Raw genomic sequence first — 14384 nt, forward strand, 5'->3', positions numbered from 1 at the left:
CCTGCTTCATGGGATTCTTGGGAGGAGCAAAGAAATGAAGTTGTGTAGAGTGCTTAAAATATAGTAAGAGCTTTGTAAAAGTAAACTGACTATGTTTTGAAAGAAAGTTCAGGGATGTCACATGGATTGACTGCAGGGATGTGGCCCAGGGATGAAACAATTGTGTGCAGTGGAATCCCTCCCCACTCCAAAACACACGCGCACACACACATGAAGTTAAATTAAAATGGAGCTCAAGATAAAGAAGGGCTAGAGACACTAGAGAGCATCCTTGGTGGGGTGCACTGGGATGTGAGCACGTTGAAGGCACTGATCCAGGGCTTATGGGAACTGTGGACCTACTTTTTGTACAAAATAGCAGACCTTCTATAGGTCCCCTAGTCTCTTTTCACATAATAGCCTTTTTGAGGCTGCCTGGCAGGGGATAGATAGGACTTGGAGAGGGCCAGCAACTCTTCTCCATCTTAACATATCTTAGAGAATGTCTGCTTAGTATTTTGTTGTTGTTGTTTTTCTGGTATTTACTCAAATAAATATTTAATGGAACTTATTGGATTCTTCTGAATCTTTTACCACCCTGTTAGATTCCACAGAGTCTTCCTGGGTACACAGACCACTAAAGGATAGGTAATTAAATTGGAGTAGTTGAACTAAATGGACAGTAGGGGCTCAGAAGAACAAGATGGTAAACACCAATCTCATATTCCAACTAGGACCAATTGCTCTGTAGTTTGAAAATTACCTGCACCTTGAAGGTACTCTGTGAATACTTGTGGAATGAATCCATAGATGCCTGTGTGTATGAATGACCCCTTTATAACTCAGCCATTTTATTTTCAAATCACAAAGGCAAGGACTTCCATTCTTATTTTTTATTCTCTCTTAGCAAGATACTGGACTCGAAATAGGACCTCAACAAATACATTGTAGAATTAAACGGAGTGATGCCAGTGGCAGTGACATCATTATCTGCAATTCACCTCTAAGAGACCCTGAAGATCTTGCTTATGTCCTGCCTACTGTATGCCATAGAAGACCCAAAAGAAAACTGACAAAGCCTTAACAAGCAAACTTCATTTCTAGGCAAGCTTAGTCACTTTACTTTTCTGGGTCTCGATTTTATCATCAGTAAAATGATTTGTAAAACTAGATGACTCCTTTCTAGAGACCTGTGTTGGCCTTAACACAGTGCCCTGTGACAGAGCTGGGACCTTCTGGACCTGTCTGGAAACCCACTTTGCCATGGATAAACTGTGGTCTCTGTCCAGCTCCAACATCTGTCAGGGCTGTCTGGATGGACACTCAGTTTTCTATGCCTGAGAATGGTCCTTGGTGTCATGGACTTTGATCAGGCACACCTAGGTTGAGTCCTTGAACGTTAACTAGCAGCAGAACTTGGGCAAATGATTAGCTTCTCCAAACCTTAATTTCTCCAACTCTAAAATGGGGATAACAATTATACCCACCTCACAGGTTGTGATAAGGATTAAAAGATATACTTTCAGGGGCTGGTGGTGTAATTCAGTGGTAGAGCATTTGTCTTGCATGCACAAGGCTCTGGGTTCAATCCCCAGCAACACAAAAGAGAGAGAGAAAAAGGATAATTCAGCTCATTGACTGCTATTATAATTTTATGATTATATTATAAAAATTACAAACACCATTTCGTCTGCCTCAGTCTAATCTACATTGGCTTCCTTTGGCCTCTATTTATCTGCTTGTCTGTCTGTCATTAATATTATGCTTTGCTTCCTAGAGTCAGTGCTTTGAACAGTCAGAGTCGCTTATTGATATCGCATCTGTTTTTATCCATCCATTCTCAGGTTTTATCCTGAATCCTATTATTGTGCTGGAAAATATAGTCAATTGGGAGAAATGTCTCTGTAACACCCTCATTCTTGGGAATAATGTTGTGTTTTTCCTTCCAGTTGAATGCAGGTAGGCTTTCTCAATCAGCAGGCCTGGTTGTTTAGATGGGAGATACACCTTGAGTCTGATTTCTCTGGGACTCCAGCTCATGCATGGAGAACCAACAGACTGATTCCTGTTTCTGAAATATTTTCTCCATCACAGATGGCTTGCTGAGGAAACTGGGAACGTGGGTACCATGTGCTTCAGGTCAAATGAGGTCTTGACCTTGCAGACATTAATTCTTTGAAGGATTTAAAAGAGATGCAAGATTTGGTCCTCGCCTCAAGAAGCAAACAATTTGACTGGGGAGATAAGATTTACATAAATTAAATAACTACAGAAAGCTGTGTTTGAATGCATTTTGAAAATCAAGCTCCTGTTCCAGGGCTTTTAGGTTTTGAAGATGGTATATATAGAGTATTAAAAGGGCATCATCATACAGGGAGTAGGAGCCCAGTGAGACTGTGAAGAAAGGAGAGATTGGAATTGACTTCAGAGAGTGTTCAGAGAGTGGTGAGGGGGCAGGCCATGGGGTAGACAAAATCAGGCATGCCACAGGGAGACAAAAAAGAGAGGAAGGGGGTCCTCCTATCAATGGGGCAGTGACATCTGAGTGTGCACATGTGTCATGGGTTGGCAGCCACAGAGCTTGTATTGGAATCTGTATCCAAGGGGCTCATGTGGGACCTAGAGGAGGGAGGACTGACCAAAAATCAGACTTCGGGGAGGATCCTGATACTGAAGATTTTTGTTCCACGATGGATTCACTGTTAAATGTCAAAGTGTGGAGCCCTGCTTTGTGAAAGGGGTGATCAGAATTCCATTGTAGAATATGGTTTCGAGATTGTAGGCTGTACGTTTTGAGTCTTCCATGTTTAGGGATGATGTCATTAGCACATATATTAGTTTCCTGTGCCTGCTAAGACAAACTACTGCAAACTCGGTGACTTAAAACAACAGAAATGTATTCTCTCCCATCTGGAGGCCTGAGGTCTGAAACGAAGTAGTGAGCAGGGCTTCCTTCCCTCCAAAGGTTCTGGTGAAGGATCTGCTCTTGGCCCCTGCTACCTCTGCACTTTCCTGCCTCCTTGGCTTGAGACTACCATCACTTCAGTGTCTGCCTCCTTCTTCATGTAGCTTTCTCCTCTATGTGTGTGTCTCCTTTTCTGAGGACACTAGCACTGGATTTAGGACCAACCTAAGGAGTCTAAAATGATCTCATCTCAAGAGCCACAACTTAATTACATCTTCAAGGACTCTGTTTACAAATGAGGGCACATTGGTAGTCTGCAGAGATCAGGGTGTGAATGAATCTTTACGGGAGCGGGGGGGGGGGGGGGGGGGGGCATTCAGCATGTTCTCTGAAGATGCAGCATGGAGGAAGGAGACAGACCTTGCCCTCAGAGGAGAGGGCACCACTGGGCGGGTCTTCTGGATGAATGGCAAAACATGCAGCCACTCTCACCTGTTAAACTCAGCCTGTGTATGTCCAGTGTGCCAAGCATTGTGCTCACATAGTTATTTTCTCAAAGCACCACAAGGGTGTAAGAAAGTTTTTCTTCTCCACAGCTTTCAGATAGGGTGGCTGAGTGAGTACCTACAGTACTCAGGCTGGACCCAGGGGACCTACTCAGAGCCTGTTCAGTCCTTTCACTCCATTTGTCTGCATTAGCAGACTTTCTTTTGTTGTTCCCAGCATTTACTCTCTGGCTATCATTCATCTTTAATGCAAATCAGTAGTCCCAGCAGCACAGTCTTCCTGTGCATGGGGTAAGTGGCTGAGCAACAGCTCAGGAACAGAAGACTTTAATGTCATTCAAGAAATCTGACAGGGGTTTGGGGGTACCTGGATGACTAGGGCCAGATGAAACCAGCAGCAGCGGAGCTAGGAGGTGAAGCTCATGAATTTCAGAGCCACTCACCTGCCTTAGTCCTGGTTGTTCCTGGTCATGCCTCTTACTTCCTGTGGGACTCTGCACATCAGCTGTCTGTGCCTCAGAGACCTTAACTGTAAAATGGGGACCATGGTGGCATTTCCTCTTCAGGTTTTTTAAATGGAGATATGCACTCAGGTGCATATCTCTGAGTGTATGCATGTGTGTAGATATATATGTAAAGTGCAAATAATGGTTCTTAGCACTTAGTAAGTAGTACTATGTGCTGTTTACTTGCAAAAAAATAAAAGCCCCACAGAGCATATGCTTCTTCCTTCAAATCTTGTGCTTGTGAATCACTGGGGTTGGAGACCTATGTGATATTACAGGCTCCTCAGCAAGAATGTGGAGCCCTCGAAAAATCAAAGGAGTAAACCCCAGGCTGTAGTAAGTATCCACTATTGAAATAGGATCCCTCTCAAAGCCTGCTGCCCAGCCAAGAATGTTTACTTATAAAAGTACCCAAAGGGTGGGAAGCATGGCGTCTAACACAGCCTCACACCCTGGGTCCCAGAACAGTGCAACCAGGAGCCCAAGGTCACATTTACCATACCTGGGGACCTGACGGGAGGGTGAGGTGCTGCCACTGTGGCGTGGCTCAGATGGGATTGTTAGAGCAAGACACAGGGCACGTTCCACTCATGGCCTGTTGTTTTCCCTACAGGCCGATGCTGCTACCAGTTTTCTGAGGGCAGCACGATCAGGTAACTTGGACAAAGCTTTGGATCACCTGCGGAATGGGGTGGATATTAACACCTGTAACCAGGTAAGTGAGATGGAGGCAGGCATGTTACCTCTGAAGAGTTGCTCTTGCCTGGTATCGTTTCTTGAAAGCTTTGATACTGCCTCTATTCACTCTTTCCCAGAGGTCTCAAAAACCCAGAGGGCTCTGCATGCTGTGGGCCCTAACCTTGTGTTGATGTCTCTGACTGCTGAGGCTGAGCCCCAGAGAGAAGGGCTGCTTCCTGACAGGTGTGAGTGAGACCCATGAGACCCCATGCAGTCTTTTCCCTTAGAAGTTGCCAGTTGATTCTTGCTGTTGTCTTAAAATATGTGGCTTTTGAAAGTGGGCAGGAGAAAAGGCCTTTGAAGGAGGTTGTATTAGTGTGGAAGTTAAATCTCTTGTCTGCCAGCAGCCTAAATGGGTTTTCAGCTGGGCAGAGAAGTAGGTGACCAAAGATTCTCTGTCAGGTGTTAATGAAGGCAAGTCTGACTTGGGTCGAGAGGGGCTCCAAGGCCTTGCTCTTCATGGCTTCTGAGCTTGTGACAGGACCTTGGTCTCAGGAAGGTCTGGAAAGGGAACCTAGTGTGCTCAGGATGGACTGGAGAGCAAAGAATCAATTAGTCTAGGAACTAACTCAACAGAGAAGAAAGAAACTTCTGGAAAGAGGACAGGTGAGGGATTTGGGCTCATGGATTGTTGACTTGTTTTGGTTTTTGGTTTGTTGGTGTTCGTCAGCTAACTGAGTGACTCAGGTACACATGCAAATTCAGTTTCTCATTTAGAATACATTGGCCAACTATGACTCTTCTTATTTTTACCCTAGTAATTCTTTTAAAACTTGCTTTTAGTTTTACTGAAATTCATGTAACAAAAAATTTACCTTCTTGGGTCATGTTAAGCACATTCAGTGTCATGGACCACCACCGATGTTCCTCTCTAGAACCCTTCACATCTTGCCAAACTTGAAAATGTGCCTTCATTAAACTACTCCCCATTCCTCCAACTCCCCAGCCCCTGGCAACCACCCTTCTACTCTCAGACCTATGAATTTGGGAAATGTAGGAACCTTGGTGAAGCAGAATTCTACAGCATTTGTCCTTTTGTGACCGGCTGCTTTACTTTGCAGCCTCGTGGTGCATCTGTGTTGTAGATGCTGCTTGACTTCTACAAGCCATCAAGGACAAACTTTCTGCTAAAGGCAGGTTGTTTTCCATTGGCTACATTCCTCTGTTCCCCTGTTCCCCTTATACTCACTTCCCTGCCATTCCCAGCTCTGCTCCAAATGCAAGACACTACTTGCTGTCCTTTCCCAGGGCCAAGATCCCATTTGGAGTCACTTGATGGCACAGTTTCATAGCTAAAAGACGAGAGAGGAATCGGGCACAGTGGCACGTGTCTGTAATCCCAACGGCTCAGGAGGCTGAGGCAGGATGATCTCAAGTTCAGAGACAGCCTCAGCAACTTATTGAGAACCTGCTTCTAAATAAAAGATTAAAAAGGGCTGGGGATGTGGCACAGGGATAAAGCACCCCTTGATTCAATCCTTGGTATCAAAACAAAACAAAACATCAGAGAGGACAGAGTGGGTGAGGTGCATGATAGGAAACAGAGGGAGGTGTGTAATATGAAGCAAAAACCATGGCAGTTAACTTCAGAGGGGAGCAGAAGAGGATGCAAACTGGATGAGGGGAAGCCAGCCTTCCTCCTCTCCTTTCATCCCTCCACCCAGAACACCAACACCTGCATATCCCAGACCTACAGACATTGTGGTGATTCTAACCAAATACCTGACAGGGAGCTGAAGGCTGGCCCTTGGATGGCAGAAGGGAATGCTGAACTCATTTCTTTGGTGGGAAGAAGTGGAAGAAAGAAAATTACAGGACAGGCTGAGAGTCCTGGAGGAGAATGGCTCAGGAGAAGGGACTCAGGCACCTCTTAACACCACGCCCCCAGAAACAGGTGCACAAGCTCATTCGTTTTGTACACAGCGCCCCCTAGGCGAGGGTTCCTCTCCTTTGGCATGCATTGCTGGACCGAGAGCTGTGCGAATTCTGAGGTTTTCCATGCTGTAGCCAGAGAAATGCAGCTGGGTGTTTCTCTGCAGTGCAGTTCCTGGTGGAAGAGATTCAAACCTTCGGAGGCCTTCCAAGGGTTAAGATTCCAGCTCTCAAAGGAATCCATTTAGCTGAAATGGGGACAACTGAACGTTCACAAGACTTGAGCCAGGGCTCATTTTCTGTGTGAAATTGGAAGATTTTGATGACATCCGGGGAATGACTTCGTACTGATTGGTCTCCTGTTGGGTGTAACTGCCTCGTCCCTCTGTCTTCTCTCCTCAGAGTACCTCCTTGGTTCATTTCAGGCTCAGAGAGCAGCAGGCACGGAGGCATTATTTGCACTTTATTGACACAATTTCTGATGGGCTCAGCGCCAGTGACAAGTTGCAATTCTCCCTGCTAGATGCTGATAGTGGCAGGGGAGGACTTCAGCCTTGAGACTGCAGTCCTGGCTATGACCAGCCTCTTTCTTTCAAAGAAGATTCTGCTGCAAGGGAGGAAATGAATGGCAGAGGGGAATAAAATGAAAACCCATCACAGCGCTAAGCCCCTTGCTGTGGGCTTATTGCTGAGGCTGTTTTGTTCCCCTGCTCCCCAGATTTAAGCCCTACTGGCGTGTACCTTAGGTCCATGACTGTGCAGAGACAGGCAGCTGCAGATGGGCCGGACCTGGAAAGGAGATGGTCTTGTTCCCTGAGCTTCACCCTAGTTGTGTGGAGGGTTTTTGGTTTGTGTTTTGCAAGGGAGAGGATGGGCAGTGGAGGAAGGGCTGTAGCTGAACTTGTGCCCTCCTTGGGCACATTAGGGCACCCATGGGGACCATACTGCCTCTTCATAATGTTCACAGGGCTGGCCTCCTAATGGTACCAGAGCTTTCTCCTCTGTAAAGCATGTATTCATTGTTTTGAGAAGATAAAAACAGGCTCTTGTCCTGGGGTCACGGCTTGGGAGTTTGCTTTCAGCTGGAGTCTTTTGAGCTGATGGGCTGTAGGGCAGTGGCACAACCAGCTCTCCTCCTTATGTAAGCAACGCACTTCCAGATAGTACACGGTGGGGAAAGAATAAGTGCTGCTTGCCATCATAGGAAGTAATTAAGGAGTGTAGAAGAGGAGCTCTGGGCTTATGTAAGAGGCAGTGGAATATTCAGGGCAGCTTCCTTATTGCAGGGATCATATCTGTTAATTTTTACCATTATCATCACTATTCTGTTTATAGAAAAGAACAAATTCATACCCAAGAACACACACGTATACATACATACACCGGAGTATTTATATGGATGCCTGCTTTTTTAAAATGTATTTGAGTACTGTTCAAGCTTCAGATCCCTGCATCCAGTGTCTTCCTCTTCATCTCCAGGTGTACCAGGAGTGCTGGGCTGTAGGTATATAAGAGCAAAATAAGACATAGTCCTCAGCCTCTCTGAACTCTAGGCTAGTGGCAGTAAGAGCTGTTCATCAAATAAACACAAATTGATGTGTGAATCCAAAACTTTTCTTGAAAGAAAAATCTAGAATATTCTGAGAATAGACAAGAGATCTGCCCTGGAGATCAGAGAACACTACCATGAGCAAGACACAGTGGAGTTGAGGGATGAGCAGGGGTTAACGAGGTGAAGGAAGGGAAGAACATTCCAATCATGGAAAACAGCCTGTGCAAAGTCCCAGAGGCAGAAAAGAGTGAAGAGTTTAAGGAAGGCCAGAGCAGGGCAAGTACAGAGAGCCGGAGGTCCCAGATGAGGTAAAGCTGGAATGGAGCTGGAACTTACCAGGCAAGGGCAAGAGTGCAACATTCAACAACTGGGACAGCGTGCCCTAAGGCCTGTATGGCACGTGTGCACACACACGTGTGTGCATTGTGTGTGTGGGTTCACATGCTACTCTAGATATTAACCCTGGAGTTGCTGATGGAGGGTAAGGAGTTTGAAGAAGGGGACAGAGTGGCCAGAGCAGCAGCTATGAGAGGTACGTAAAGAGCTTGAGGCAACGGCTGCTGGCTAAGAGAAAGGGAGGTGTCTCATCAGTGAACAGCCTGGGCCACTCTATTGGTGTGTCTGGTTTGACTATCTCCTCAGCTTTCAGAAGCCATATTAAGGATTCTGATCTTTATCCTGGGAGCAGTGGGAAGTGAATGATGGATTCCAGCACAGGAGGGCCTCGATCAGAAGTGTGCTTTAAAGGATCACACGGGCTACAGTATAGAAGACAGATGGAGGGTGCAAGGTGACTGTAGGGAGGCTAGTCATGAGACTGTTGCAGTAGGTCAGGAGAAAAATGTTGGTAGCTTGAATACCAGCTGTGGCTGTAGAGATGGAACAAAGCCAGCAGGCCTGGGCAATGAATTAGCTGGGGGAGAACAGGCAAGGAGAACCCAGAATGATCCTTGGGGTCTGATTTGTGCAGTGGGTGGATGGTGTCACCATCTACTGAGAAAAGGAATGCTGGATGCAGACAGAAACATGGAAACAGAGTAAAGAGTCATGAAGATTCAGTGTGGAGATCCTGGTGAGTAGATCCATGGAATCTCAATGGAGACATATAGTAAGTAATTGGACATTTGGGCTGGGAACTCAGATAAGAGCTCCAGCCCGAAGATAGATATATGGAAGTTATTCAGCATTCAAGGAAGTCAAATGCTGGCATTGGCTGGTGCAAACAGGGATGAGAGACATGTAAATAATCCCACTAGTGTCTTTGTGGGGTCATTTCACATGTATTTATTAAAAATCTACTTTATGCCAGATTCTATTCTAGACATTGAAGAACCTGGACAGAATAGACAGTCTGTGTTCTTTGTCATTTGTCTGTGGGTGTAGAAGATAGACACTAACCAAGAAAATGGACAAATATGTAATGTCAGCTGATGAGAAATTACCATGAAGAAGAAAGAAGTAAGGGAGAGAACCATGTGGTTTCTCGGGAACAGCATTCCTGGAAGAGGGGAAACATATGCAAAGGCCCTGGGGCTGGATAAGCCTGGTTTGTTTGGAGCAACAAGAGCAGTGGGGCTGAAATGGAGTGACCCAAGGGAAAAGTAGTAGGCAAGGAGATAGGGGAAATGACCAGGGCAGATCATGAAGGGCTTGCAGGCAGTGGTAAGGACTTGGACTTTGTTCCAAGGGTGATGATGATGGGGAGGCACTGGAAGTTCATCTCTGTGCCCTAAGAGGTGCTTTATCTGACTTAGGTTTTTAAACAATCACCCTGGCTGCTGTGTGATCTGCACAGAGTAGATCTGGAACCCGGGGATAGAGCAGGGAGACTGGTTAGGAGGCAGATTTAGGACACCATCTGTCCTCATGGTGGCTTGGAATGAGAGGGAGACCATGGAAGTAGGGAAGCCTGAAGATTTGCCTCCTGGACTTCGCGCGTTGTTGCCCCTGCTGTGGTGGTCTCGAGCACACATGATACAGGCCCCTTACACAGCGGGGACTGTGTTATTCTTGCCACCACACAGCAATGGACTACTTGACTCAAATCTCTGCTCAAAAACCACTGTGAAGACATCCTTAACCTCCAGCTTAAAGTAACCTTCACCTTTATATTTATCAGACCCTCTTTTACAGCTCAGTGGAGTCCCATTGTGCAGCATGGTGACATTGAGCATGTCTGTGGCTCCTGGCTGACTCTAAGCCACACAAAGGCAAAGCCCACACCATATCCCCATAACACCCAGCACTGGGTGTGACACCTAATCAAGGCTCTGATATTTATTTGAGTGAATGGTTACTTAATTATGCACATGCCAATCTTAGGTTCATGTGTTTAATTTCCAGGGTTATTGCTAAATCATTTCTATCAAATTGCAATATTTTATTATGGAGACTGGAGCAATTAAAAAATAGTTCCTTGGATAAGGTAATTGGCTTTATGCTCTTATCTGTTAGCTAGATAAAGAGAAAGGAAGAAGAAAGCTAGAACCATTTTTCTGCTCACTTCCTAGAATGGTTGGGTCAATACAGCTGCTCCCTAAGACCCATGAACTCCAGGGCAAAAAGCCTTGCTAGTTTAGTTTTCTGTTTTATTCTTATAATGCTAACAAATGTGGCCTTACTTGGCCTTTCTGATAGGAAAGAAAGTACTTGAGACCCCAGCAGAACATTTCTCACCAGAAAGAGTGGTCTTGTCATCTATAGCTCTAGTGTGAGACAAACAGAAGAAAGGACTTCTGGGACATCCCTGTCACCCTGGGTCACCTTTGCCTGTCTAATTTTTCTTCATATACTTATTACTGCCTGTTTTATGCATTTGTATGTTTGCTTATTTTTCTTTCTCTTCTCCAATAAAATGTAGACACCTAAGGGGAAAGAGCTTTGTGTTATTCAGTGCTCTCTATCAGAATCCTGCCTGGCTCCTAGTAGGTGCTTGTAAAATCAGCAGTGAGTTGAATGAAAAGCTGCAGAGGTGTCCTGTGAAGATTTCTGGGACCACTGATCATCTTAGAGCTTCTCCTTAGTCCACATCAGTACTAGACTAAGCCTACTACTTTGTAAGAGCATTGTTCAGTAGTGAACTCTTAGGATCATGATTCTCCTGGGTTAACCACAGCTCAGATGCCTCCTGAGTTAACTATGGCTCAGATGCTGGCATAAGCCCTATGGTGGAGTAGGTGGCAAAATTTGTTACTGTCTCCAGGAGCTTGACCATCTGAACAATCACGAAAGCATAAGAGATTTCTCTGCTAACATAGCCAACAAAAACATGCAAAACCACACCAGTTCCGTTGACACTGCTTAGATTGCCATGTGTGTGTTAGGCAGCCCCATGCTGGCTGGGTACTTATTGGGCTGGAAGGTGAAGATTTATAGTAATTTCAGACATGGGGCATGTGTAATAATAATTTCTGCTACAGAATAGACTTTTCTCCAGCAGCCAAATACCAAGTCTTTTGACCAGGATTTGTTGGGTTCTGATGATTGTGGTAATTGTGATCTTGCTAAGTGGTAGAATCTTAGCCTTTGGAAGAGATCATGCTGTTTCTCATTTTATAATCCTGGAAACCAAGGTCTAGAAGTTACTTCTGAAAATCTCACAAACTTTGTGACTGTGGATTTGGTGAGATGGATGTAGAAAGGTGCACATGACATTTCTGAGCTCATTTATTCATTCCACAACATGTATTGAGCACTGACAATGACCACATGCTATGCTAGAGACCAGGACTAACAGAGAAATAAATTCATGCCATGCTCTCAAAGAACCAAGAGGCAAGGAGAAAAGTCTGGTTTATTGAAAGGTAGAAGGTTGTAAATTCAGTGTTCTAAGTGGCCTGCAGAGGAAGCCTGGAGGATGTTTTCATGCCTAACACAAATGATTATTGAGCTGCTCTAATATGCCAACTGCTGGCCAGCTGTAGGTGAGTAAGTCCCAGGGCTTGCTTTCCCATTGTTTCTGATCTGGGGATGGTGGCTAACATGCCGTGAGTCAGAGAAAGGTTCCAAAGGAAGACTGGGAGCCTCTGGTCGCTGTTCCAGGACAGAATCAAGAAGCAGGAGTTGCAGTGAGAAGGAGTAAACTCTAGAGGCCAAGGGGAGTGGGAGCTGGGGAGGTTGGGGTACACGAAACAACAGAGGGGGAGAGTGGTGGTCAATCAAGCTGGGCAGTTAAATCTAGATCAGTTTAAATATAGAGCCTGTAACTTCCCTGTCATTTTTTCTTAGGAACTATCGACAGTCATAGAAATGGTATTAAACCACATGGTTCCTTAATTCTACCTGCACCCCACAGGCACACAGAAAACCTTCGTAATATGATAATGGGGTCATATTAAGCCTTCATAAAACTCACTGCCTTGGTTCAGCCCTGGAATAGTGATGAGGTAAAGAGAAGAATAAATCCCTGCAGTCCCCACCTGGGACAGTGATATTTATTCTGTGGTGTGCAGTTAAATAAGACAAGCAGCTTGATGCCCCTGAGCCTGGTGCTCTGGATCCTTCTGAAGTTCTGATTCCCACTAGGAAAGGAATTAGCAATAAAGACAGAACTTGGAAACTTCTATCCCCTGAACTATTTTAAATAAGGACGTTTCTTTTGTATCTGAGCAGGAACTGAGCTATTTGATGTTCATCTTACTAATTATGAGACCAAGTGGCAATTGTGAAGGAAGTGATTCCTTATCACACATCAGAATGACCCACCATGTTTTATCGTCCTAGACTGCAGTTTTACCGAGTCTTGTTGTTCAAAGCCCTTCCCCAGCCATGACCACTTTGAATGTTCACTTTACCTTCATGAGATAGGCAGAGCAGGTATTGGACAAGTGAGGCTCAGAACGGTGAAGACTCTTCCTGAAGCAGATCCCCGCACCCACCAGCCCAAGTCCCCGCTCTGTGCTGCACTGTACAGATGGATTGGAAACTGAGCAGCAGAGATTGTCATTCCTCTGGGCCATCTGCCCCTGGACTGGATTCATTTTTTTTCTTCCTTTGTATGTACTGAATGAAGAGTTAACTGACCCATTCACTTACATAAAGATGTCCATTTGTAGCGACAACAGGAACATATCTGGGATCCTAAGGATGAGGAAAAGGGTGACTATCATTGTCAGGAATAATCTGGAACATATTGTAAGGAAAGCACTCCCTCCAAACTTCACTTTATGGTTTGATGGCTGTGAATTTACAGTGTGAAGACCAGATGTGATTCTCTTACTCATGAGAGACTAAGAATAAAGAGCTCTGGGTAATGGCAGGTTGCATGGATGTGCATTCGATTCTGTAGACTCTTGTTTAAAACGCTTTATGCGCCAGACTCCATGCTAGGACCTGATTACAAAGGAAAACCCAGGACCTCAAAAAATTCAGGCCTTTGGGGCAGACTGACACAAGAGCAGATAAATGGAATTTTATGTGATTGGGGCCTTGAGAGTTATCAACTGGGTGCCCTGGGAACATGGTCAAGAGGGCAATTCACTTTGAGGAGACTAGAAATAGGGTATGATGTGGCAAAGAGAGGAGCGGGGAGAGCCACCAAGAAAAGTGAGTCTTGATCCAGTCCTGAGAGAGTCCAACCTGTCTGATTGACAGAGGAAATGCTCAATGCAATCCTGTTCCTGACTGGAACAGGTGAATTGGCCTAAAATGTTGGTTACTATAGATTTTGAATTCTTGGATATAAACTGTTTCTTATTTTTGACAAGCATATCTGATTCTAATGGTCTCATTTTTTAAGTTAACAAAATTAATACTTTTTTTTTGCTTAAAAATCCAAACTATGCAGAAATCCATAAAGTCTGGATGTTCTCTGCATCTCTCCTCACTCCACGAACTGCTGTTAATGGTTCAGTGGAATATTGTCATACTTTTTTTCTGCACATGCAGAACACATATCTTAACTGTTTTCTGAAAGTTCCTGCATTGTTTTTTTGTCCTCCCCCCCACCCATCCACCCCTGAGCTGTGGAGTTAGAAGGAGGCTAGGAGATCAGAGCAAGTTGATCATTGTGCACATGTGTAGATTGAGACCCCAGGAGGTGACTGATAGGATGATAGCTTAGAGGTCTCCACTCTTATCCAATCTTCTTTCTCGGAACCCCACTGCTTTTCTTCAGAAGGTCTGGTTCTTTTTATTTTTTAAAGGAATGCCAAGATCTCGGACATAGAATCTTTCTAGTCCATAGGAGATATTCTTAGCTGCTGAGCTTAATTTCAGAACCCCATTCTCTCATTAACTTGAACTCACACTTCCTCCTCCTTCACTCCCAAGGGCCCTACAACCTCTGCAGTGGATTTGCTGCTGAGCCACAGGATTTCAAAGTGCGG

At 45.0% G+C, this 14384-nt stretch overlaps 1 protein-coding gene across 5 annotated transcripts in view; it reads left to right on the plus strand.

Annotated features, from left to right (window-relative positions):
• The window catches only part of ANK1 (ankyrin 1), a 205488-nt gene that overhangs the window by 108709 nt on the left and 82395 nt on the right, over nucleotides 1-14384 (plus strand). For all 5 annotated transcript variants that reach the window (XR_013764114.1, XM_079142135.1, XM_079142138.1 and 2 more), the window contains exon 2: nucleotides 4510-4611. Coding sequence is in view for 4 of the 5 variants with exons in the window: in XM_079142135.1 (XP_078998261.1) it covers nucleotides 4510-4611 (102 nt within the window). In the remaining variant the exon portion in view is untranslated. The remainder of the gene's footprint in view (nucleotides 1-4509; nucleotides 4612-14384) is intronic.

This window comes from Sciurus vulgaris (genome assembly GCF_902686455.1).
Source record: "Sciurus vulgaris genome assembly, chromosome: 5".
In the NCBI taxonomy this organism is placed as follows: domain Eukaryota; kingdom Metazoa; phylum Chordata; class Mammalia; order Rodentia; family Sciuridae; genus Sciurus; species Sciurus vulgaris.